This window comes from Acinonyx jubatus, chromosome C2 (genome assembly GCF_027475565.1).
Source record: "Acinonyx jubatus isolate Ajub_Pintada_27869175 chromosome C2, VMU_Ajub_asm_v1.0, whole genome shotgun sequence".
Lineage (NCBI taxonomy): Eukaryota > Metazoa > Chordata > Mammalia > Carnivora > Felidae > Acinonyx > Acinonyx jubatus.
In genome coordinates, this window is record NC_069384.1 from 138,199,084 (window position 1) to 138,223,174 (window position 24,091).

At 37.4% G+C, this 24,091-nt stretch overlaps 1 protein-coding gene and 1 long non-coding RNA gene across 4 annotated transcripts in view; one reads left to right on the forward strand and one right to left on the reverse strand.

Annotated features, from left to right (window-relative positions):
- NR1D2 (nuclear receptor subfamily 1 group D member 2) overlaps window positions 1–19,772 on the forward strand; it is a 29,549-nt gene extending 9,777 nt beyond the window's left edge. Inside the window, exons 4-9 of one of the 2 annotated variants that reach the window (XM_053221521.1) lie at window positions 1,724–1,868; window positions 3,651–4,270; window positions 7,197–7,382; window positions 9,827–10,037; window positions 15,635–15,770; window positions 16,381–16,550. In XM_053221521.1, coding sequence (XP_053077496.1) covers window positions 1,724–1,868; window positions 3,651–4,270; window positions 7,197–7,382; window positions 9,827–10,037; window positions 15,635–15,770; window positions 16,381–16,414 — 1,332 coding nt within the window. In that variant the 3' untranslated portion in view covers window positions 16,415–16,550. Of the gene's footprint in view, window positions 1–1,723; window positions 1,869–3,650; window positions 4,271–7,196; window positions 7,383–9,826; window positions 10,038–15,634; window positions 15,771–16,380 lie in introns of both variants that reach the window. The other variant, XM_027040951.2, reaches the window with a different exon arrangement.
- Window positions 19,103–23,748, reverse strand: LOC106980323 (uncharacterized). Of its 2 annotated transcripts, none has more exons than XR_008298026.1 (3): window positions 23,233–23,748; window positions 22,541–22,677; window positions 19,103–21,329 (listed from the first exon to the last, which is right to left on the reverse strand). It is a non-coding gene; the product is annotated as an uncharacterized LOC106980323 (long non-coding RNA). The 2 variants fall into 2 exon arrangements; XR_001431049.3 differs by having other exon boundaries at window positions 22,541–22,703; window positions 23,233–23,747.
- Window positions 23,749–24,091: the final 343 nt, after the last annotated feature.

The following is a 24,091-nucleotide window of genomic DNA, read 5'->3' on the forward strand; positions in this document are numbered from 1 at the left end:
ATATTCAGCATTAAAAGTATTTCTTTTTTCTTTAGGATTTTGATCAAAATAAATTTGCTCTTTCACTTAGGGTATGAAACCGAGTACACAAATTGTGTATTATCTAATGCATCAGGCACTGTTCCAGGTGGTGGGGAAATAGGGAGCAAAACCGACAAGGCACTGCTTGTTGGAACTGAGTTTAAACCAAGCTTTGAATAGGTCTCCTCAGATATGATGACATTCTGATAGGTCAGATATTAGCATTTGGGAATAACTCCTACAATACTTGTAAAAATGTGGTATCTTGAGAAGTAATGCCAAATGACTAAAAGAATCTTGAATATAAATTGATTACTTGGGAAACCTCATTTTTAAGTTCAAGTGAATATTTCTTGGTTAGAGTGTCAGCTAATTCCAAGTGAGATAGTTTATACCTCCTACTTATATCCAGGGAATCTTTCCCTCTTTTTTGAAAATCTGGCCCAGTTCTTTCTCCTGAGTATCAAAAATTAATATGACCAAGACATTTGCTCTTGCCAGAAGCAAGAATCCAATTTGGCAAGATATGATGGGTGAGCAAGATAATGAATATACGTGATGGAAGAAGATATATTTTCTAGGGTGGCTCTGAATGAATTGTGAGTTTGGTAGCCCTTAATGGCTGGGTCATTTCACAAGACTAGTCAGTATTTTATATAGAAGTAGCATTTTTTCACTGTTTTAAACATTCTGTAAATACTGTTTTACTGTTTTTAAAATTTTTATAACAATGTGAAGTAATTGTAGAGCAGTCATTGTTCTCACTTTACGGCTAGAGAAACAAAAAGTACAAGCAAATGAGTCTGTGTATCTTTGATAAATACACGTAATTGTTCCACACCCTTTTAGAGATTTGTCTAGTTCAGATATTCTGGTATCCAAGTATAATATTGAAGTAATAAAGTGTAAAAATGTTGTATTTCAAAATTACTAACAGATTCATGAAATGTGTGGTTAATTATGATACTCAAGGAAACTGCAATTTAAAATCTTGGTAATTGTGTTCTTGACTTTTCTGTTCTTCCTGGGAACATGAAGCTGGAGATCTTGGAAGACCTATCACAGAGCATGTGCTTAAACTGTTTGTGTAGTAAAGATAGTTATTTGTAGCCATAGAGCTGGGAACGGTCTTTCCTTGGATCATTAGTTGCTCTGTGGGTGGTGTGGTGTCACACTTACCTATTGCTAACAAGTTGCCAGAAATATCCGGCACTTGTAAGTAGACTTTGCTGGTGTCATCAGGTAATGATCCAGGAAAGACCCAGCTCTACTAATGTAATCCTTGGTTCTAGTGAGGGAATTACACCTGTGGAACACATTTCTCTGTCAACTCTTTAAAAATCAGTCATTCATGTTTTAAGAGTTTTGGGATTTGTATGTAATTGAAGTTTGGGCTGGAAAATGTGGTTTGTGGCAGGGGCTGGTAACAGTATGAAGTGTAGTAAAGAGGTGCTTGGCAAGCTCCAAGGTTCTCCAAAGGGAAGGAGCAGAAGAGTTTTATTGGGCTAGTAGGCATAGGTGCTTACTAATACCAGTAAGAATCCAGTTAAATTCTGTGTGTCAGTGTTCTATACCCCTGTGTTCTAAGCGCAAATTATTTCCCAGGTAGCTAGTGAAATGCTTGTTAGTTGTGAGAGGGTGTGCTTACAAGGAGCCCATCTGGATGTTTTTAAATGAATGAATACATCTCCTTTGTTCTTAGGGTTTCTTTCGGAGAAGCATTCAGCAAAACATCCAGTACAAGAAGTGCCTGAAGAATGAAAACTGTTCTATAATGAGAATGAATAGAAACAGATGTCAGCAGTGTCGCTTCAAGAAGTGTCTGTCTGTTGGAATGTCGAGAGATGGTATGTTCCCACTTTAATGAGTGCTCTTCTTAAAACATATGGAGCTAGGCTTTTTACTCCTCAGCATAAACCAGACCTGTAGGCCAGTTACCAGTGGCCTTCTTGTGCTTAGAGTGAAGCAGATTTTAGAAAAACACATTTTGATACCTTGTAAGATGCCAAATTCGTTAAAGTCAAATTTTAGCATTATCACCCTGGAAACAGCTTTTGGCTCTCTTTTTGGGGCTTCTTATAAAAGACTTTTTTGTATACAGTTTGAATACTTTTTTCCTAAAAAAGAATTCGTTTTTCTTGGTATAGGAATCCTTGGCTCTTTCTCCTTGATTTTTTAGCATTTCTGAGGAACCCATTTCTCCTATGTGAATTATCTCTATGACTTTCTCAGCCCTAAGATGATAATGTGCTTTTAGGGACAGGTCTGAATATATTGAAAGGAGATGCAAAATTGAAAGAAACAGTAGGGTCTGGAGTGGAGGTGGTTGCTAAATTCTGGCATGATCCATTCCCATAAAAAATAAAAGTTAATTTTCAGGATTATTAGTATTTTCTGTGGATAACATCACTGGGAAATTTGACTCTTATGCTTAGGGAAATCATGTTTGGACAGTCTCATTCAGTTCTAAGTAACATAACAGAAGAGTATGAGGTTTTCCGAGGGACTAGTTTAGTAGGATTAATTAAGAATTGCAAAGAATGAACCTGATATTTATCTAGGGAAGGGTCACTTAAGCAATCCCTTAGGTTACTCTAATACATTACACAAATACTGTTTGTAATAAAGAGCTTTGTGAGTAATGGATTTCAGCAATTGATGTTTTGGATTTAATTTGCCTAAAATTTTTTTTTATATTACTGGAAATATTAATGCAAAGTTGGTGGATATTGTGATTTCCTCAAAAGAATAAAAATGGCAATCATTTGTGAAGGAGGGAGTAGAGGTAGAGCGTTGAACATGATAAAACTGTCCACTATAGCAATAATGTCAGAGGCTACAATTAGATTAGGAAGGCTTTCTTGCCGGGTGGATATATTGGATTTTTATTATCTCTGTATAAATATTAGACTAGAAAGCTTTTATGTTCTACTCCTCAGGGATAGGAATGTTGGAGACACGACACATTTTAAGACTCACCTCTAAAATAATGGAGGATGCATTATTTAATTTTTATTTATTTTATTGATTTCAATTAAAGTCCAAGTTTTCAATAACTGCCTTTCTCTTGATTGTGTTTTTTTAATTAAAAAAATTTTTTTTAAAGATTTTCTTTTTTAAGAAGCTGGAAAAGGAGAACAAACCATTTAATAGTTGGGTCTTGAGAATAGGATTACAGAATGAATTGACAAAGGTCAGGTGTTCAAGGAATGCTTGTACCTACTAGGTTTCATTAACATTAATGTCTGTGGGTAGCCGAATCCCATGTGCCTTCTTAAAAACAGAGCCTTCAGCCTTATTAATAGGTGCTGTATAGTAATGCTGACTGCTTCAATGTGATTTTCATTAGTTAATTTCAGATTTCTTAGATTGCTTATAAAATACCCAGGACCTAGTAGATCTTCTCTTAGCTTTGTTTTGGGAGAAAAATGGACAAAATTTCCCCTCTATTTCTTATGGTGTATCAAAAACATAACCAGCAAGTTTAGAATAATTTGGGCCAGAGACATACAGATACTCTTTACTTGTATCACTAGAGGCCATAGCTATTAGAGACAGTTTTGTGCTATTCTTTTGTATAAACAGGTCTTATTTAGAATATAGACCTTAAACATTTTTTTCTTCAATAGCTGTTCGGTTTGGTCGTATTCCTAAGCGCGAAAAACAGAGGATGCTAATTGAAATGCAAAGTGCGATGAAGACCATGATGAACAGCCAGTTCAGTGGTCATTTGCAGAATGATACATTAGAACATCATGAACAGACAGCCTTACCAGCCCAGGAACAGCTGCGACCCAAGCCCCAGCTGGAACAAGAAAACATCAAAAGCTCTTCTCCCTCTTCTGATTTTGCAAAGGATGAAGTGATTGGCATGGTGACCAGAGCGCACAAGGATACCTTTATGTATAATCAAGAGCAGCGAGAAAACTCAGCAGACACCATGCAGCCTCAGAGAGAACGGATTCCCAAGAGCATGGAGCAATATAATTTAAATCATGACCATTGTGGCAGTGGGCTTAGCAGTCATTTTCCATGTAGTGAGAGCCAACAGCACCTCAATGGACAGTACAAAGGGAGGAACATAATGCATTACCCAAATGGGCATGCCATTTGTATTGCAAATGGACATTGTATGAACTTCTCCAATGCTTATACTCAACGAGTATGTGATAGAGTTTCGATAGATGGATTTTCTCAGAATGAGAACAAGAATAGTTACCTGTGCAACACTGGAGGGAGAATGCATCTGGTATAGTGAAATCTGTTTGTTTGTTTGTTTGTTTGTTTGTTTGTTTTTTTGCCCTGTTTGCATCAAGGAAAGCTTTGAAGGTTTTCTTTTATTTTGGGGGGAATATATCAACTTGAGGGGCAGGGGTGGTGTCAGAGAACCTGAGATTTATACAATCAATTTTGTGTAGTATTTTAGTTCAAATAGTTCTAATAAACATCATTTGTTGAATGACCTAATTTCACACAGAACTAGGTACAGGCATGTGATTTGATACGAGGATTGGGATTAGGATTTTATGTAAAATGTGGGTCATGTAGAATTGCCCCCCTTTTTTTTTAAATTTTTAATGTTTATTTATTTTTGAGAGAGAGAGAGAGAGAGAGTGAGTAGGGGTGGGGCAGAGAGAGAGGGAGACACAGAATCCAAAGCAGGCTTCAGGCTCCGAGCTGTCAGCACAGAGCCTAACTCCAGGCTCGAACTCCCGGATCTCAAGATCGTGACCTGAGCCAAAGTCAGAAGCTCAACCGACTGAGCCACCCAGGTGCCCTTAGAATTGTTCCTTTAATTCTTAGAAATACCTTTCAAAATTTAAGTATTCTGATTAATCACTACCCTACTAGCTTTGGGATTTTCTCAAAGGGCAGATCATTTAGCTTGCTAAAGTTAGTAATCCTTTGATTTCATTTTTTTTTTTTTATTATTCAAAAAAATTTTTTTCTTCTAAGTTTATTCATTTTTGAGAGGGAGAGAGAGACAGAGCATGAGCAGGGGAGGGGTGGAGAGAGAGAGAAGGAGACAAAGAATTCAAAGCAGGCTCCAGGCTCTGAGCTGCACGGAGCCCGATGTGGGGCTCAAACTCACAAACCGCGAAATCATGACCTGAGCTGAAGTCGGACACTTAACCGACTGAGCCATCTAGGTGCCCCAGTAATCCTTTGATTTTTAGGGAAGAAGTTTTCTTTAACCATTATAGTGCAAAAAGTTTTGAGTATAGGACATGGATAGGTGTTTTACTGTTTGAAAATTTAGGAATATTTTAATTTAATACACTGGTTTCTATGGATTTTCTCAGACTTTATCTTAGGAAATGAGTTAGTGTTATTTAGGAGATGATTTAATGTTATTTATAAAATTCAAGTTTTTTTTTATTTTAATAAAATACAACAGTTTACATGAAAGTACAGTATTTATATTCAGCCAAAATTTCATCAAAAACAGAAGTACCACACCATTTCCAGTTTAAACCATTAGGTCCTTTGATATAGGCTTGGTATTTTCTATCCAGGTAATTAAAGTCTTCTTTTTTCATTTTCAAAATAGCTGACTCTACCCCAATTCTTTTGTTAGAATTTTCTTGTCACTTGCAGGTATTTGATTCCATGGATCTTAAAAGTGACCTTATATTTTATTAGACTTACGGGCTGCCTTAGGAGGGAAACATCTGTAAGCATTTAGGTTCTAATTTTGTGGTGTTCTCCATGGTTATAGAATAATCCCATTCCTGGATTGCCTATGGATTTAGCAAAAATTTAAAGGCTGATGTTACTAATAGAGTATGCAGTGAATTTCATAATCTTTTTATTTTATTTATTTTTTTCCTATTTTTTAAATTTTACCTCGTTTTATTTTTTTAAATTTACATCCAAATTAGTTACCATATAGTGCAACAATGATTTCAGTAGATTTCTTAGTGCCCTTTACCTGTTTAGCCCATCCCCCCTCCCACAACCCCTCCCGTAACCCTCAGTTTGTTCTCTATGAGTCTCTTCTGTTTTGTCCCCCTCCCTGTTTTTATATTATTTTTGTTTCCCTTCCCTTATGTTCATCTGTTTTGTCTCTTAAAGTCCTCATATGAGTGAAGTCATATGATTTTTGTCTTTCTCGGACTAACTTCACTTAGCATAATACCCTCCAGTTCCATCCACATAGTTGCAAATGGCAAGATTTTATTCTTTTTGATTGCAGAGTAATACTCCGTTGTATATATATACCACATCTTCTTTATCCATTCATCCATCAATGGACATTTGGGCTCTTTGCATACTTTGGCTATTGTTGATAGTGCTGCTATAAACATGGGGGTGCATGTGTCCCTTCGAAACAGCACACCTGTATCCCTTGGATAAACGCCTAGTAGTGCAATTGCTGGGTCGTAGGGTAGTTCTATTTTTAGTTTTTTGAGGAATCTCCATACTGTTTTCCAGAATGGCTGCACTAGCTTGCATTCCCATCATAATCTTTTTAGTGTTCTTCTCTTTGGCTTCCCAGTTTTTCCTCACCAATCCTTATTTAGAAGGTGCCCTTTGTATCTCTCATCATTGTTTTCTAGTTGAACAAGTGGGGGCCAGTAGTCATAGCAGTGTTTATGAAATAAATGGTCAATGACCTTTTTAAAAAAGTGAGGCATCTATTTTCCCTTCTTTGAAATTGTAACATTGTAATTGTGTGATTTAGAAAAAAGTGAGTTTGAAATATTAAGTAAATGTTGGGCTTGGGTTCTAGGCCTGTGACTTCTAGCTGTATTCAGATAAATCATTAAACCGCTCAGAATCTCATTTCCTCATCTAAGAAATGGTAATTATATTATCTGCTATCACTAATGAGTAGGATTGACAATCAAGTATGTGTGAATTTGTTTGAAAATCATAAAACCAGCATAAGGTGGCAGCAGTGTTACAGAAAAAAGTTTTAAACCTGTGCAAAAGGTTTTTTGAAATAGCTTAGGCTGCCTCTTTTATGATAAGTTAATTGGTACTTAAACCAGGTGCCATGAGGCTTTCTCACATAAGGCAAGTAGCAAGAAGAGAAAATGTTAATATTCGTAGATAGCACCTGTGTCTGAGAGTTCTTTTCATATTGGGGTTTCCAAAGATTGAGATGCTACTTTTGAAGTTTCTTTACCACCTCTCACAATTGAAGAAGTTTTCTGTTTTGTGCATACTAGGTTTGTCCAATGAGTAAGTCTCCATATGTGGATCCTCATAAATCTGGGCATGAAATCTGGGAGGAATTTTCAATGAGCTTCACCCCAGCAGTGAAAGAAGTTGTGGAGTTCGCAAAGCGTATTCCTGGATTCAGAGATCTCTCTCAGCATGACCAGGTCAACCTTTTAAAGGCTGGGACTTTTGAGGTAGGTTTATTTATCTGGAATATCGATGCAGGGTGTAGGTGGTATTTTATTCTCACGGACATTTTCATTCTTCTCTAAATAAGTATTTATAGTTTAGAGGCTGAAGGTGCCAACAAAAGAATAACAATCTCAGGATCTTGGGAAGAGATGAAATAAATACAGAGTTTCTTAGGACTTGAGATAAAACTGCTCTGTATTCCCGGAATACAGACTTCATCCAGTATTACTTTCAAGCGTGGACTGCAGGCAGGTTCTGCAGAGTGTTACTAGATACCTACTCCGAGCCTAGCCCGGTGTTTCAGCACAGAATACAAGGAGTAAATAGGATGTGGTTTTTCTCTTTTAGGAGATCGTAGAATATTTGGGGGATAGGTGAAACATGTCTTACGTGCTATTTCATACCCTCTCCGCCTCATCCAGCATCTGTGGCTACTTTTTCTACTCCAGTTTCTCTTGCTGTGATGTATTCTGCCCAGGCGTGGGGCAGCCACTGTTGCCAACTGGAGTAGGACAGAGTGCCTTTCTTTGTGCTGAGTTAGATGCCTCTGACCTGTCTTCCTCAGGGCTTTCCCGGTGCTGCCGAGGTGTGAAGAGCCTCAGGACTTCCTCAGAGCTTCCCTAAGCATTATTCCAAAATGTAGAGTGGTGGGTGGGAAGGTGGTGTCTAGTGGGCTGAATCTAATTAGTGGGTAAGAGACCCAGGGGATATATTTTGTCTCTTCCCTGCTGGTCCCATAAGACTGAGCTGTCAGTTGTTAACGATATTGAGTTGTGGCCAGCTCAGTAATACATCCTCTGATATTTTCTTTTTTTCCTTCCTAGTCTTACTTCCTTTTTCCTCAGTTCTCTTTTCACATGGGATAGTGCACACCCCACATAAACTTTTGCCTTAGGTCCTATTTTCTGGGGCACCTGGACTGGAATGGAGGAGCCATACTCATTAATAAAATAGCTATGGTATAGTTTAAAAGTAAAACCATTAGGTTAGGATTTTTGGAAAACATTAGAGTTAAGATTTAAACTCTGAATCTTAGAGGGATGTCAGTGATGAAGTTCAGTTTACTCATTTTTGAGGTTAGGTGACTATGGCTCAGAGAGGTGAAGAGATTTTTCTTGGATTACCAATAAATTCCTAACACAGGACCAGAACACAGATCCCAGACTCCAAGACTAGTGTTCTTTCCACCTTGTGATTTGTTTTGGGATTGCTGTATTCTAGAGTTAGAGCTGTCTTGGGGTGCTTGGGTGGCTTAGTGGCTTAAACACCTGACTCTTGGTTTTGGCTCAGGTCATGATCTCACGGTTCGTGGGTTTGAGCCCCACCACGTTGGTCTCCGTGCTGATGGTGCAAAGCCTGCTTAGGATTCTCTCTCTCCCCCTTTCCCTCTGCCCCTCCCCTGCTTGTTTGCTCTCTCTTTCAAAGTAAATAAATAAAAACTTAAAAAAATAGAATTAGAGCCATCTTCATAAAAGGTTCATTCTCTTTTGGATTGTCTTGAGTAAAACAGGTCTTTGGGGGGATTTGCAAAGGGGAGGTATTTGTTCAGTATTCCTCTGGTTTTGAGAGAAGTATGTGGCATAGATGCCACCATTTACTATAGGGGAGGGGAGGGAGTGCTGTAGGTAAGCAGTTGTTGACTGATTTGTTTTGGGTTTGAATTACGACTTGGTGTCTGGAACACTTCTGTTATAGTTTTGTGTATTGTCTCTTTGGGTTATGGTTTCTTGAAATAGTCTAATTAGAGTGTATCTGCTACATTTGCCTTGGCTGCATTTGGTGTTTTGATGTCCCCAAGTGTTGCATTAAAATATTGTTCTTTTTACTTATGATTTAGGTACCATGTGATATACTTGGTAGTTTAAAAAGTTTAATGCCTTTGGCCAAGGCCCAGTTTCAGATTTCTTGGCATTATTGCCTACTTTAATTTTGTATTTGCATTTCAGAATTTTTATTAATAGAGTTTCAGAGTATCACAGGACTGAAGTGTTTTGCCACTAGTGGCTGGAATTTTTTTGATGTGCTTTTTCGGATATTTATTGCTTTGGTAGAGAATTTGCCTTAAGGAAATGGTTTTGGGTGAAAATAAGCTAGGTTTTTCTTTTACAACCTTCTTTTATATGTAGGCTGTTTTTTTAATTAAAAAAAATTATTTTTTAACGTTTGTTTATTTCTGAGAGAGAGAGACAGAGTGCGAGCTGGGGAGGGGCAGAGAGAGAGGGAGACACAGAATCCAAAGCAGGCTCCAGGCTCTGAGCTGTCAGCACAGGGCCCGATGTGGGCTTCGAACCCACGAACTGTGAGATCATGACCTGAGCCGAAGATGGATGCTTAATCAACTGAGCCACCCAGGCACCCCATATGTAGGATGTTTCTTAACTGACTTGAATACTGAATTACTTCTTAGTACTCCTTCAAATACACTTAAGTCTTTTTCTTTTTCCAGGTTTTAATGGTACGGTTTGCATCATTATTTGATGCAAAGGAGCGTACTGTCACCTTTTTAAGTGGAAAGAAATATAGTGTCGATGATTTACACTCAATGGGAGCAGGGGATCTGCTAAACTCTATGTTTGAATTTAGTGAGAAGCTAAATGCCCTCCAACTTAGTGATGAAGAGATGAGTTTGTTTACAGCTGTTGTCCTGGTATCTGCAGGTAAGCAAGCTGGTTCAAAATTGTGCCACACCTAGAATACAGTGACTTAGTGGGGAGAAGGTGGAACTAGGTTCCAGCAAGCTATAGAGAAGGCAGGAGGGACTTAAGACGCTACACTGTGTGAATCTGTTATTTTTGCATAATTAATTTTTTAATCATGACATTAGAAGTCAAAAGTGTTATATAGTAATAAAATGATGTTTAGATCGAGGCCTCACATTTACCACAAGTCTTAGTCTTTAGCTTTTTGTAACTGTTTTGCAAGTCTAAACTGTTATTTTTGTGGATTTAATTTTTAGATTAGTAGGTTTTTCTGATATGAATCTATGTTTTAATCAAAATATGTGTTACTTGAAAATGTTAAAAGTAGCAAGATATATTAGTGTGATTTGTAACAAAAACTGATGAATTATGCGTAGGCTTTTACCCTGCTTTGCCACTGAAGTTTCTCTGTGATTGCATAAATAATTCTATTCTTTTGGGTCTTGGTTTCCTCATCCTGTGAAAGCAAGGGATTGTACCATGTGAACCAGCCTGGAGTCTGGCACAGAATAGGTACTTAGTTACTATTTGAATGAGTGATCAAGATTTTTGAGTTCCTAACATTTAATGTTTGTTTGTATGAGTCATTGATGATTTCCAATTTCCCTGCAACCCTGCATTTATATTATAGTTATTTCTGACTGAAGTATTTCAATTTCGATAATAGCTATTAAGATAATAGCAAATGGGAAATTGATACACAATGACTTTCCTGGAGATGTGTAAGTACCAGCCATTTTTTGGTATCCACTGACTATTTTAAAACATTTGTTGAGAATTTTATTTTGATAGGAGTTAACTGTAAGTTTCCCATTTGCTTCCTACTGTGTAAAAGCCATTCTGTCAGGCACTATGAGGGTTATGATCCCTGTTTATGAAGCTAAACTGTATATCAGTAACTCCTAAGGAGAGTAAGTTCTTTGTATATCTTAAAGGGCCTATACATCAGTGGTATAAATAAAGATTTATGCCATTTGGAAGCATAACGTGGCTACCTTTTCTGATCAGCTCTACCTGGGTAGCTAAAAATGCATTTATGATATGGGATAGTATGAAAGTACCATGTTAATAAGGGATACCTATTTTCTTAGTAACCTTGTAATTAATGTCTCTTGCACTTTACCTACCATTTCACAGTCTCTTGAGAAGTAATTATCAATGGTTTGAGTTGACATCAGATTAATAAACCTATTATTGTGAAACTAAAGTAATCCATGCTTGTTTCTTTATCTGATAAATATGCCTTATGTGCTAGGGGAGACAGAACAAGCATTAAGACACAAGCTTGCTTTCTAAGCATTTATGTTCCATTTGGAGAGATAAGACTGACACAAAAAGCTTATGGTACTAAGCTGTGTGGTTCTGACTGAGGTAAGTAGGAGTTATAGGAAGAAAGATGAAATTACCTGAGCAAACTTTGTGGGGAAGATGGAAGTGGAGCTGAAGTTTGAAAGATGGGTTATTAGGTTTTCCCAGCAAAAAAGTGATGGAGCAGTTTGGGAGAGCACAAGATAGGGCAGGGGCAGGTGGCTGAAGCCTGATATGTTATGTACATCAAGGAGGAAAGGGACCGAAGGCTTGTGAGTTAGAGGAACACCAGGTTATGGAATGACCACCATGAGAAGAAATATGGGACAGTGGAAAGTGAGTGTAGGGGAGTGATCAGGCATGCACAAAGTGATGGTTTAACATTAGGTCTACATTTTTATCTTGGGTAGATTAGATAAGTGAGTCATTAGAGCTGGAGCGTCAGGTTGAGAGGCTGTTGAAATCACTTCAGGTATGAGGCACTGGAGTGAACTCTCCTGAAATAGGTGTGGTAGTGGAGGTGGAGAAGGAGGGACTGTGTCCCAGAGATGGTTCAAAGGAAGAAATGATGTGAGGGGAATGAGGGGAGCTCTATGCCAGGAATTGTGCTACTTCATTTATATTTTCTACCAAGAACATGATTCTTTTTAATTAAGTTTTTTTTTTTTATTTTTAAAATTTATTTATTTGGGAGAGACAGCACACAGGGGAAAGGCAGAGAGAAAGGAGAGAGGGAATCCCAAGCACGCTCGATGCTGTTAGCTCAGTTCTTTGCAAAAGTAGACAATATTAAGATGAAAATAAAGATAATATCATTACCAAAAAAGATCACTGTCAACATTGGGGGGGGGGTGTCTCTATTCAATTGTCCATCCATTTACCATTTCCTGCTTATTGATTTATAGTACATAAAAAAATGTTTGACATACTAAGTCAAAAAGACTGATTATAGAAGAATATAATGCATTCTTATTTTTGTTATGTCTATATACATGAAGAAGGTACACAAACAACACATATACATACGTACTTTCATATATTTTTTAAAAGTATGTTGCTTTCACTTAAACATATGATAGTGTTCATGGAAGACTTCTATCTTTACCACCTAAAAAAGGACTATTGTTATTTTTAAAGCAGTATTTAGACCAGAAAATAAAAAGTCTTCCTTCTCCCAGCCTGCTCTCCAGAGAACTCTCCAGAGATTTCTAACCGTCTTTCTTTTTAATTTGGCTGATAGCTGCCCACCTAACTCTAAATACTGTGTAGAGTTGGATTTTTTATTGAGTGGATACAACTGATTAAAGTATCTTCTTACTTTTTATAAGTTTTATTCTTATAAAACTTTTTTATAAAAAAAGTTATTATAAACTTTATAAGTCTTATAAACTTATTTTATAAAATAAAATTTGATTTAAAATTTTAATATGCTCACATTCTTTGATCTTTCCGTTTTACATAAATCTCTCAGATCGTTTAGATAGAATCTTTTCCTTAGACAGGGACACAGTATCCTTTTACTCTATATCCTGGCTTCTTTTGCTATACCATTTCTTTTACATTGTCAAGAATGAAAATATTTACATTCTGTTCTGGTTAAGTGTCGACTTCAGCTCAGTCATGATCTCACAGTCTGTGAGTTTGAGCCCGTGTGGGCTCTGTGCTGACAGCTCAGAGCTGGAGCCTGTTCAGATACTGTGTCTCCCTCTCTTTGCGCTCCCACCTAATCATAAGGTGTGATTAGTTTCTATCCTTTATCAGATAATTCTAAATATTGAAAAGCAAAAATTCTACATTTACAGTATTATGATTATGTAAATAGTGCTCACAGTACTCACACAGTGGGGTTGAAATTGTAGACAAGGCAATGTAAATCTTGCCCTAAACCTGTGCCACCCAAGGGGAGAATGTTCCAAGTATCAGATAACAAATGGATTATATATATTCATTATTAAATTGCTTAGAATTAAGCAACATTATAGTTTGCATTATATTTAAAATCACTTTTTGTTTTTCTTGGAACCTACACTTGCCATCTGGGTTTTGTTTTGGTTGTCAGAAGAAATGCTAGTTTCTAGATCTCATTATATAATTTTATCCTCACAACAGACCTCTGATGTGAGCCAGGACACAGAGAGGTTAAATAATTTGCCCAAGGTTGTGCATTTTTAAAAATTGGCTGAGCATGCATTTGAACTCCTATTAGTCTCTGAAGCTTCAAAGCCTTTCTGTTGTATTACTTGTTAACAGAATAGCTCTAGCTGCTAAGGGAGAGAGAAATCTCAAACATGATACTTGGCTGTGAGGTTGGAAAACTCTTGATACCACGAGAAAAAGGGAATTATAACTGAAAGGTAAAATTTTCTTGAGATTGTGTGAAATGGCAGCAGTCACTTGCAGTTGAAGATGAGGGATGGGCATATAACTGTGAGACCAAAGTTCATCTAGAAATAGATTTCAGTTGTCTGTGGAAGGAATTTAACTTCCATCTTGTAGGAAGTGAATATGAAGAGAAATTAGGTGAGGAGCACAGGCTTCGGAGAGGGATGAAGAACCAGCTAAGAAAGTAGAGGACAGATGTAGCATGAATTAAACTATACAAGTAGTGTAGCATTTAGTAAATCATGTAGAAGAGAAATTTCCATTTCAATCTGTACATTCTATTGTTACAGTTTCTAGAGCATTATTGTTTATGATCCAGCTAGATTTGTAGATAGGTTATTTGGCCTTGAAATCATGAAACCATGGTTTTAGATATTGAGATTTTAGAAAAATTTAATACACTTTACATTTTTAGTTATAGGAATCCCTTCCCTGAAGCTCTGAGTTGTGTAGAAGTGCGTAGGACATCCCAACACAAAATACTCACTGAAGGACTTCTAATGCAAATATCTTCATTACCTGTGTGTTTCTTTCTTTGCCTATTTAGATTATTTTGTTTGTGGGGCTCACTGTCATTCTTAACCGGTTGTTGGTATTGTAAATTACTAATGATAATGATGCAAACCAGGTATTCTGCTTATAATAAGGGCTCTCTAAAGGAAGGAATTTTGGTTTATGTTCACTGCTAATTACCTAGCACCTATTACAGTAGCCACACACATTCAGTAAGTGTTTGGTGAGGGAATTAATAAATTGCAAGGATGCTGAAGAAAACAATTACTTGAATATTAAAGGCAAGGGAGATTCTTGGAAGCATTATTGAAGGCTTTAAGTAGTTTTGCAAAGATGGCCCGTATGATTTTATGACCAAAGTCAAATGTTCACAGGTCTTTTTCCATAAGAATTGGCACACAGTTGAATAATAATCCAAATTTTCTTAAATGTAAGATAAACAAACCTATTTTCATCATTTTTTCTGCATTTAGAGTTAATCAAACATTTTTCCCCCTGACTATGAAATTTTAGTCTTTGTTCCAAGTGTTTGCATTGCAGGTGGCTTTTTTAACTCCCAGTTACAATGCAAAGCTTCAATATCCTTATAAAAAAATGAATAAAAGGGTGTGAATGGCCAGAGAATTTTGCTTCCTTGGCAGTGTCTTACTAATTACAACTTCCTGTACTGGGGGCCATTGAATATTTCTTGTGCATTACTGCCTCCTATTGTAAAGGGAAGAAATAGCCCTTGATGATGAAAAAAAAGCCTATGGGCAAACAACATAGGTTTGGCTAATTTTAAGATACTTTCCTTTATTGTTGGTTTATACTAAACCATTAATTAACACTTTCTATGATGAGCTTAATAAATACAGTATACTAAGCGGTGCCTGGGTGGTTAAGTGTCCGACTTCAGCTCAGGTCATGATCTCACAGTCTGTGAGTTTGAGCCCCGTGTTGGGCTCTGTGCTGACAGCTCAGAGCCTGGAGCCTGGTTCAGATACTGTGTCTCCCTCTCTCTTTGCCGCTCCCCACCTCACGCTCTGTCTCTGTCTCTGAAAAATGAATAAACCTTAAAAAAAAAAAATACAGTATGCTAAATGAAAGTGAATGCTTAGGTTATAATTAGGTAATAAAGTTGCATAGTATATTAGTTATCTATTACCACTAACAAATTACCTTAAAACTTAGTGGCTTTTTATCTCACAGTTTCTGAGGGTTAGGAATATGGTGCGGCTTTGATGGGTGCCTCTGGCTCAAGGTTTCTTAGGAGATTGTAGTCAAACTTGGAGCAGGGCTGTGGTCAACTATGAAGGCTCAACTAGGTAAGGATCTGCTGCTTCTAGGCTTATTCATGTGGTTGTTGGCAGGATACATTTCCTTGCAAGATGTTGGACTGAGTGCCTCAGTTCTTTGCTGGCTTTTGGCTAGAGACCACTGTCAGTTCCTTAGCACCTGGGCCACTTCCATAGGCAGTTCACAACGTGGCATCTGGCTTTTCTCAGAGTAAGTGAGCAAAAGTATGCTAAAGATGGAAGTCAAGTGTTTTTTTTGTTTTTTTTATTTTTGTAATCGAATATTTTATTTGTTAGTAGTGAATCAGTAAATCTAGCCCACTCAAGGGGAAAGGGATAGGCAAGGGCACGGATACCAGGATGAGGAAATCATTGGTGGCTGTTTTAGAGGTTGCTTGCTACACATGGCAACATACAAATGTGGATATATTCCAAATGAAGTAAAATTATATTTGTAAACTACATTATTCATTTTATTTTCTCAATGAGAAGCAGTTGAAATTAGCAGATGGCATCTAATTGTAAAAATCAGAACCTTTAGTTTTGTGAACAAAATACTAAGCACTAAAGAGTTTTGATTTATCAAGTATACTGTGTGATATACATCTTTATAATATAATCAACAGATACAAAAATTTGCCATTGGGATTTATAAAATTTTGTCAAATATTTTTTGCCTTTGTTCCAATGTATAAAACCTTGTTTTAAATTCATTAATGAGATTGATGAGCAAGAATTATATTTCTAGTTAATGTTTTCTCTTAATTGATAATGTTAATAACATGTCCTCTCATTCATGTCTCTCTATTCCTTACTATTAGATCGATCTGGAATAGAAAATGTCAACTCTGTTGAGGCTTTGCAGGAAACTCTCATCCGTGCACTAAGGACCTTAATAATGAAAAACCATCCAAACGAGGCCTCTATTTTTACAAAACTTCTTCTAAAGTTGCCAGATCTTCGATCTTTAAACAACATGCACTCTGAGGAGCTCTTGGCCTTTAAAGTTCACCCCTAAGGCCTTTGTTAATTTAAACATGAACTGACTCATGCTAACTGTACATTTTGTGCTAATATGCTTATTTATATGTGTATACCATATGTGGAGATAGAAAAGACCTTTAAGACAATACAAGATTATAGGCTGTCTCTGTAATCATGCGGTAGCTGTTTGGATTGAGGTTTCTCCAGCCATGGTTAGACATTGACCGCATTTCCCCTATAGACCAATCAGCTGTGTCGCACTTAAACTGGAGAAGTTACACTGAATTATAGTCACACTGAATGTTAGACTTTTCATCTGCCAAAACCAAAAACCATTTTGATCTCCCTGTGGTATAAATATAACGCACAATCACAAGTATATGAGGACTTAAAAATTAACCTTTTGTGGTAGAAATTTTGTTCTATGACGAAAACTTGATTTCACCACGAGCCATTGGATCTGGTAATTGGAGACACTGCAAGTTGGGTGATCTCCACGTGTGTATTTTGCTCTACTACCACTGTTAAAGTGTATGATCCTGGGCAGGTTTGTTGGTTGTGGAAAATGAAAATTGATAGTGCTCTCAGTGTCCCACCTCACAGATACTAAAAAATGTCTATAAAGCATATTTACCTCTTGGGAGATAGGCACTATGTAAATAAGGTAACATTTTTGTTATTATAATTTTCATAATAATACTCTTTTCTTATTTCTAAGCATTTCTGAGAAATCATTTCACAGTCCATGCCAACCTATTATTCAGGGTTCCTGCATATGTGTGGGTATCCTCTTGGCGCACACATATTCAAAGTTTATGGGTACATCAGATACATAGTATGTGTACATAATATCTCTGTGAACATAGTTAAACACATTTCTTCACAATATTTTAAACTGTGAAGAACTTTATCATTCAATAAACTTAAAACAAGAGGTGTCAAAGACTCAAGTTAGGTGCGTTTTACCTGTTGATGACATAACCATTGCTTTAAATGTTTAGACAGTAGAATATTGAATTTATGCTCTATTTTTATTTAAGCAGCATTTAATATAAAAGTACAATAGGCAAGGGAGTCCAAATTTCAAAAAATAATGTGTTTTAGAGTTCATCTTTGGTAAGATCTTTAGTTCAGGGTACTAGTTGTTTAAAAGTTCATTCAGATTCTTACCTTGTACTAAAAAAGGTTACAATGCCCCTTAAACACATGCTGCAGCTTGATGAAAAATATTTTGATCCTTTTTGGAGAACCAATCAATGTTTAAGAAAACTGTTTAATATGTTGGCTGTGCGTGTGTGTGTATGCATGTGTGCGCAAGTGTGTTCTGAGTCCACTATTTTTTTTTTTTCCTAAGTAACACTACAGGGATTTTGTCAGATTAGATTTAAAGTAGAATTTGAAAAAAAAAATCATTTAGTGTGTGTGACCTATAGGCTTAGAAATGGTACAGAGACATTTCATCCACATTTCTAATATTGGGCTTTATTAAATAGAGAAAATCAGCCTCTGTTGATGGCAGTGGGAGAAATAGCCAAAGTTGAGGATTTTATGTGTCTTTCTGTTTCCCTGGAAAATTACAATTAATTGGAATTTTTTGGAAAAAGATTGCCTTCTGTATAATTTTGGGATTATATAAAACTTCAAGAATGGAAAGAGCCTGCTTTACTATACTCAGCCTGTTACTTTAATGACATGTGAGCAGAATGCCTTATTTTGTAATCTTGTTTAACTTGTTGCTACTGGGACTTGAATTTCTGTGGCACTTGTTAAGTAAGTTAAAAAAAGAAGTTAAATCCTCTCATTATTAAAGAGGAAAGGTGATGGTGATGTCTGTAATACAATATAAACCATAATTGTGATATACCTTACATTGGTAAGACTTTTATGGGATATACAGTATAGTTTTTGTGAATTATTTACACGATAGCATTATCTTTTTATAATTTTTTTCCTATGATAAATGCATAGTTTTCTTCTATGGGGGATAGAAACGGCTTTTTGAAGTAATCCTGAAAACCTCAAAGATCATGTTTATTCTTAATTTTTGCCTTTTGCATAATCCTCTTTATATAACATGTTATCTTCAAAACAGTTACTGTCTTTAGGAATGTGTAACGAGAAGTATGTTAGTATTGCTTATAAAACTTTAGTTAGGTTCAATATATACATGTATACATCTATATATAGGTATGTAGGTTTGCATTTTGTCTTGTAAAATTTTATTTGAACAAATTCTTCCTGTAGGTAATGGGAAACAAAATTAATAGTTCATATGCCACTTGTAGCATCTCTATATTTGAAAATAGCCCAGTATTAAAACTTCTAAAATTAAACCAGCAGCCTATTATAAGCACATTCTTTGATTGAGTCATTGGTTATAAACTTACTAAATGTGGAGAAGACAACCAGTTTGGGAAACTTCTGAGTCGGTGGGACACTGGTGATTGATAATGTACTGTATGAATTAAGTGATGCTTTAACTCTGATTTTACATTTTAAACTTCAAATGTGGGCATTATGTCAGCAAACTTAAGGGCATTATGTCAGCAAGCTAAAACGTTTTTTTTTTTTTTTTCTCTGTGCTTTTAATGTATCTCTACATGATCTGAGAGAGGATTCAAGCTTTTCAGAGAGAAATAGCTGAGGGAAAGGGGAAACATCTTCTTGAGTTGAAGCTTTTCCTTAATGGCGATGGTTTAATTACAGATAAAACTAGAAGGCAATTTCAGTGGATTAAGTGTATAGCTTTTGTATCTACATTTCAAGAAATTACCATTGTAACTTGATAAGAAATGATTTATTTTATGTAAACATCATTGCAAAGCAAGGTGTAGAAGCTCAGCTAGATTTATTACTGTGCACGAGAGTAAATACCTATCTCAATTATTCTTTTTCTTTTTCCAATATAAAGTTTGCTGAATGTACAAGAAGAGTTTATCACTTAGGATATAGAATTTTTTTTAGGGGTTGGGGGGATGGGATCTGTCAGGAAATCACCTATAAACAAAGATTGTCTTGATTTGATTCAAAATGTAAAACTTGAAGCTATTCTTGAACTAACGTGGAAAAATGGCTATTGTTTTAAAAATGATAGAAATATATTGTCAAGATACGAATTACGTTTATTTTCTACAAACTGTTATTGATGAGGACATGGGTAATATCTTCATGTTTCTGAAAAGTAATCTGTACATGGGGGGAGGGGATAATAAATATTATTTCTAACCAACTGTGGTTTTGGTATCTTTCTGTCTTGATGTTTTTGTAAGACTCTAATTTAACTTTACTACTTTCCCCTGAGCACAGCAGGATGTCTTACCTAAATCTCTGATTCAGCATAGGGGAACATATATATGCAGGGCTCTTTTTAAAAGATTTTAGGGGTACCTAGGTGGCTCAGTCAGGTAAGAGTCTGACTCTTGATTTTGGCTCAGGTCAGGATGTCACGGTTCATGGGTTCAAGCCCTACATTGAGCTCTGTGCTGACAGTAGAGAGCCTGCTTGGGATTCTCTCTCTCCCTCTCTCTCTGCTCCTCCCCCCCCACAAAAAATAAACATTAAAAAAAATAATAATAAAAGATTTTAGTTTGTTTAGAGAGTCCAGCAAAGATTGTTGCTGTTTTCTATAATGCCAGATGAACAGTAGTTTGCTGTATCTGGTAAGGTAATCTTTCTTAGACGGAGACGGCAGAGAGAAAAGGGGTGCTTGATCTAGCCAAGACTCAGCCTTGGCCGTGAATGGGATAGAGTGCCTCAGCAAGACCACTACCCCTTTCCTAGGGTGCGTAGCCATGCTGGCGAAGTTGAGGCAGTTTCTGAAATCACTCCCTGCAGTTGTTTTCCAGACCACCAATATCCACTACTTTTCTGTGGATGTTAATTGATATTAGGTGGGAGAAATGGGCTCATTGATGAAATAAACTTGGAAATGCTGGGTTAACAAGGTTACTGAGATGTCTTTATGTCAGTCCTGTTCTCTAATGAGCAAGTGTGTATCGTGAGTTTTTTGAGGAAGTGTTGGTGTGGGATGCAGTTTTTCCCAAACTTCCTCTGCCAAGTAGGCTCTCCCTGACGTTTTTTTTATGTGTTGAACACTTGTTGGGACTCCTTGGAAGGTGTGATTTCAGGAGAAAAAACCTTGTTAACCCACTTTGGGTGTTGATAAGGATATTGATCACATTCTGTGGATTATTGTACAGATTTGTAATTTGCCCTCTTTTTTGCACAGTACAAGAAACAGCTCTAAATAAATGTGTGGCTGGGGGCGCCTGGGTGGCTCAGTCAGTTAACCGTCTGACTTCAGCTCAGGTCACGATCTCACGGTCCTTGAGTTCGAGCCCCGCGTCGGGCTGTGGGCTGATGGCTCAGAGCCTGGAGCCTGCTTCCGATTCTGTGTCTCCCTCTCTCTCTGCCCCTCCCCCGTTCATGCTCTGTCTCTGTCTCAAAAATAAATTAAAAAAAATAATAAATAAATGTGTGGCTGATGGAAAACAATAGATTAAATTCCTTTTGAATGTTGGTAGTGTTGCATGTAAGTAAATGAGTAAAGACAGCCAATTCATGGATCTGGTTTTAGTTTTCACATTCACTTGGGCCCGTTAAAATTTATCACATTTGCTTTTCTTAATTCTTGGTCTGTCTAAATAAAGGTTTAGCAACAACTATGGCCTCTGTTCCAGTAGCCACATCAGAGTTGCTCTTCACAATGTCAAAGTTGGTGGAGGAATCATAAGGGCAGTCTCAGAGGAACTCACCTCTCCAGAATGTTTTCTACGGGGGCACGGTCCTAAGAACGGAAAGATGGTCTCAAAATTAGCATTTCCCCTACATTTTAATATAAATTACTAAAGAGGATGAGATCAGTGGTTTAAATAAGACTCAAATACCTGGGACAAAAATGGTGTTTTTAAATGTTTTTTTTCTGTTTTCCTACTGGTGTCCAGAGAATTGAATATGATTTTCTAAAAAGTCTCTAAGGTAAGTTCTGTGTTTTTCTTTTCTACAGTTTCATTTTTCTCTCAATTCTCCTTATCCTTAGTCTTCCTGCCCCAGTACTTTGTTGCTTTGCTTGTAAATTTTCATTTATTTCCCCCGCCCCCAATAGCCATTTCATTTCCTGTTCAGGTTCTGCAGTTAAATGCAACTCAGGTAGTTTCCAGAGTGGAAAGCACCTACCCTTTCATGCTCCCTTGATCGTCTTTTTGTTCTCTACAGTTAGGCTGCTCTCTTTCTAAGCCGTTTTATCCAACAAGACTTTTGAGGAATAAACTGATGGTGTAGTCATTCATTACTTAAACACATTTACTGAACATGTATGTCTCAGGAATTTTTAAAAAATCCAAATGCAAAATGAGTTTCTTGAAAATCCAGGGCACTAATCCAGACAGTGTTGTGGAAATTGTGCACACATGGAGCAAATGGCCACCGATCATAGCATCTTAAGTAGTAATTGCCAGCAAATGCTGTTCCAGCCATGGTGTGCTGGGGTCAGCTTATAAGGTCCCTTGAGGTCTCACTGTTACACTTCCAGGAATTTACAGAGCTGGTTGTTAGAAACAGCCATTATATAAGCTTGCAATTGAATTTTATTGGAGAAGATAATACTCAGAACTCTTCACTTCCTAATTATTTTACGTTTTACTGTTGTTTATGCTTTTGAGGCTCAGTACCTTTATTTTTATGGCTATGGCGGCAATACTTTATAATGACATGTGCCTTTATATATCTCTATATATATCTCTACCCAACTGCCTAAGTGATGGCACATTGGTAGCTCAAAACTGGCCGTGGTAGGATTATTTATACGATGGAAAGCTCCAAATGCTATGAATCAGAGCTTGATTTATTGGTTTTTTTTTTTTTTTTTTGATTGTCTAGATTTAGGAAAGTGGTGGAGAAAGTGAATACAAATTACACTTACAAGTGCCCCATGCCTGTAGCCATTAAACATTGCAAACAGAAAATTGACAAAATGGTCCAATATTTGAAAACTATTACCTGATTCAGCAAAGAAGTTGTTCGCATCATCGGTAAACCAATCAAGTTCTGACATAATTTTTGTTTCATTTTTGTTTCACGAATACACTTAAAATCTCACCATTCATGTCAGAACTGTACTTGTTTGTCAGTTGCACCTTCAGCAAAAATAATGGAATGCATTCTGTGAAAGATTAATTGGTTATATGGAACTTAGGGTAAAGAGTTGTACATTTTATAAGTTGTGAAATTAATACTACATACGTACACACGGCATTCATACATACATTCAGTAAAAATAATAAATACATACAGACACACACCTTCATAAGGTATTTTCCCCCAGAGTGGTAGCTAAATGTTTACCACTATTAACCCCCAAGAAGTAATTCTGTTTCCTAGATAAAGGAAACCACGGCTCAGAGAGTGCAAGTAATTTGCTCAAGGTCACACCGCTACCGAGTGAAGAGTTGGAATGTAAAACCCAGATGTCTGGGCAGAGGGTTTGTTCCACGCGTAACAGAGGAGCACTGGGCTTGGGGTCTCCTTCTTGGCAGAGCGGTTTTAGGAAGTCTACTCTGATCTGTATATACACGCAGCGCTTCCGTTCACGGGTTTGGGGGTGGGTGGAGGGGAAGCTCTTGAATCAAGGATTCAATGCAGAATATGAGTTTACTGTTATCCTCTAGCCCCTACATGAATTTTTCTCTTACGTGCAAGAAGCATAAACTGCTTCAAGTGGTTGCAAGACTAAATGAGCTGTCAACAGTGAGCTGCAAACAGTGAAGTCCTCTGCAGACCTTCTCTGAAGAGAAGGTCATTGTTTTTCCTTAGGAAATGCAGGAAGTCGTCTCCTGGGGGGTAGCGAGTGTGGAAAGCAGGGCCCTGGACGAGGTTCTCCCTGGGTCAGTGTCTGTGGTGCTGTCCCTCACAGGCCACTCAGGGCTGTGAGGTGGCAGTTTCCAATGTAGGCCTGTCTCCGCGGAGGACTGCTCTGACAGTTAAGGCCGTGGTGACCTCGACCTTCAGACACCGATTTCCAGTAACTTCCTCAGGAGAGGCTAAACAAGCGACAAACGATGACCACGTCGGCATCCCATTTCCAAGCCCCCAGACGAGAATACGGTAGTTCTCCCTTACCCGCAGTTTAGCTTCCCGTGATTTCAGTTACCCGCCCTCAGCCGCCTCCGGAAGCCAGGGATCCTCCTGAAGCCCTGGAGCCCAATGCTACGTCACAAGGCCCGCCCACCACGTTCGCCTCACGTCAGCACGTGGGCTTTTTGTGTGTCGGTCCTCGCGGGGAGAAGGGTGAGTACGGTGCCGGGAGGTGTTTTCAGAGAGCACGTTCACATACCTTTTTTTATAGTACACTGTTGTATTGTTCTCTGTTATTAATCTCTCACTCCGCCTAATTTATAAATTAAGCTCCGCCATCGGTTTGTATGTCCAGGAAATGTCACGGTATATATCTAGGGTTCCGTTCTTCCACGCCTTCAAGCATCCACTGGGGATCTTGGAATGTTTCTCCCTATAGCTAAGGGACACGGCTATATATAAGGAAGGTCTTTAGTA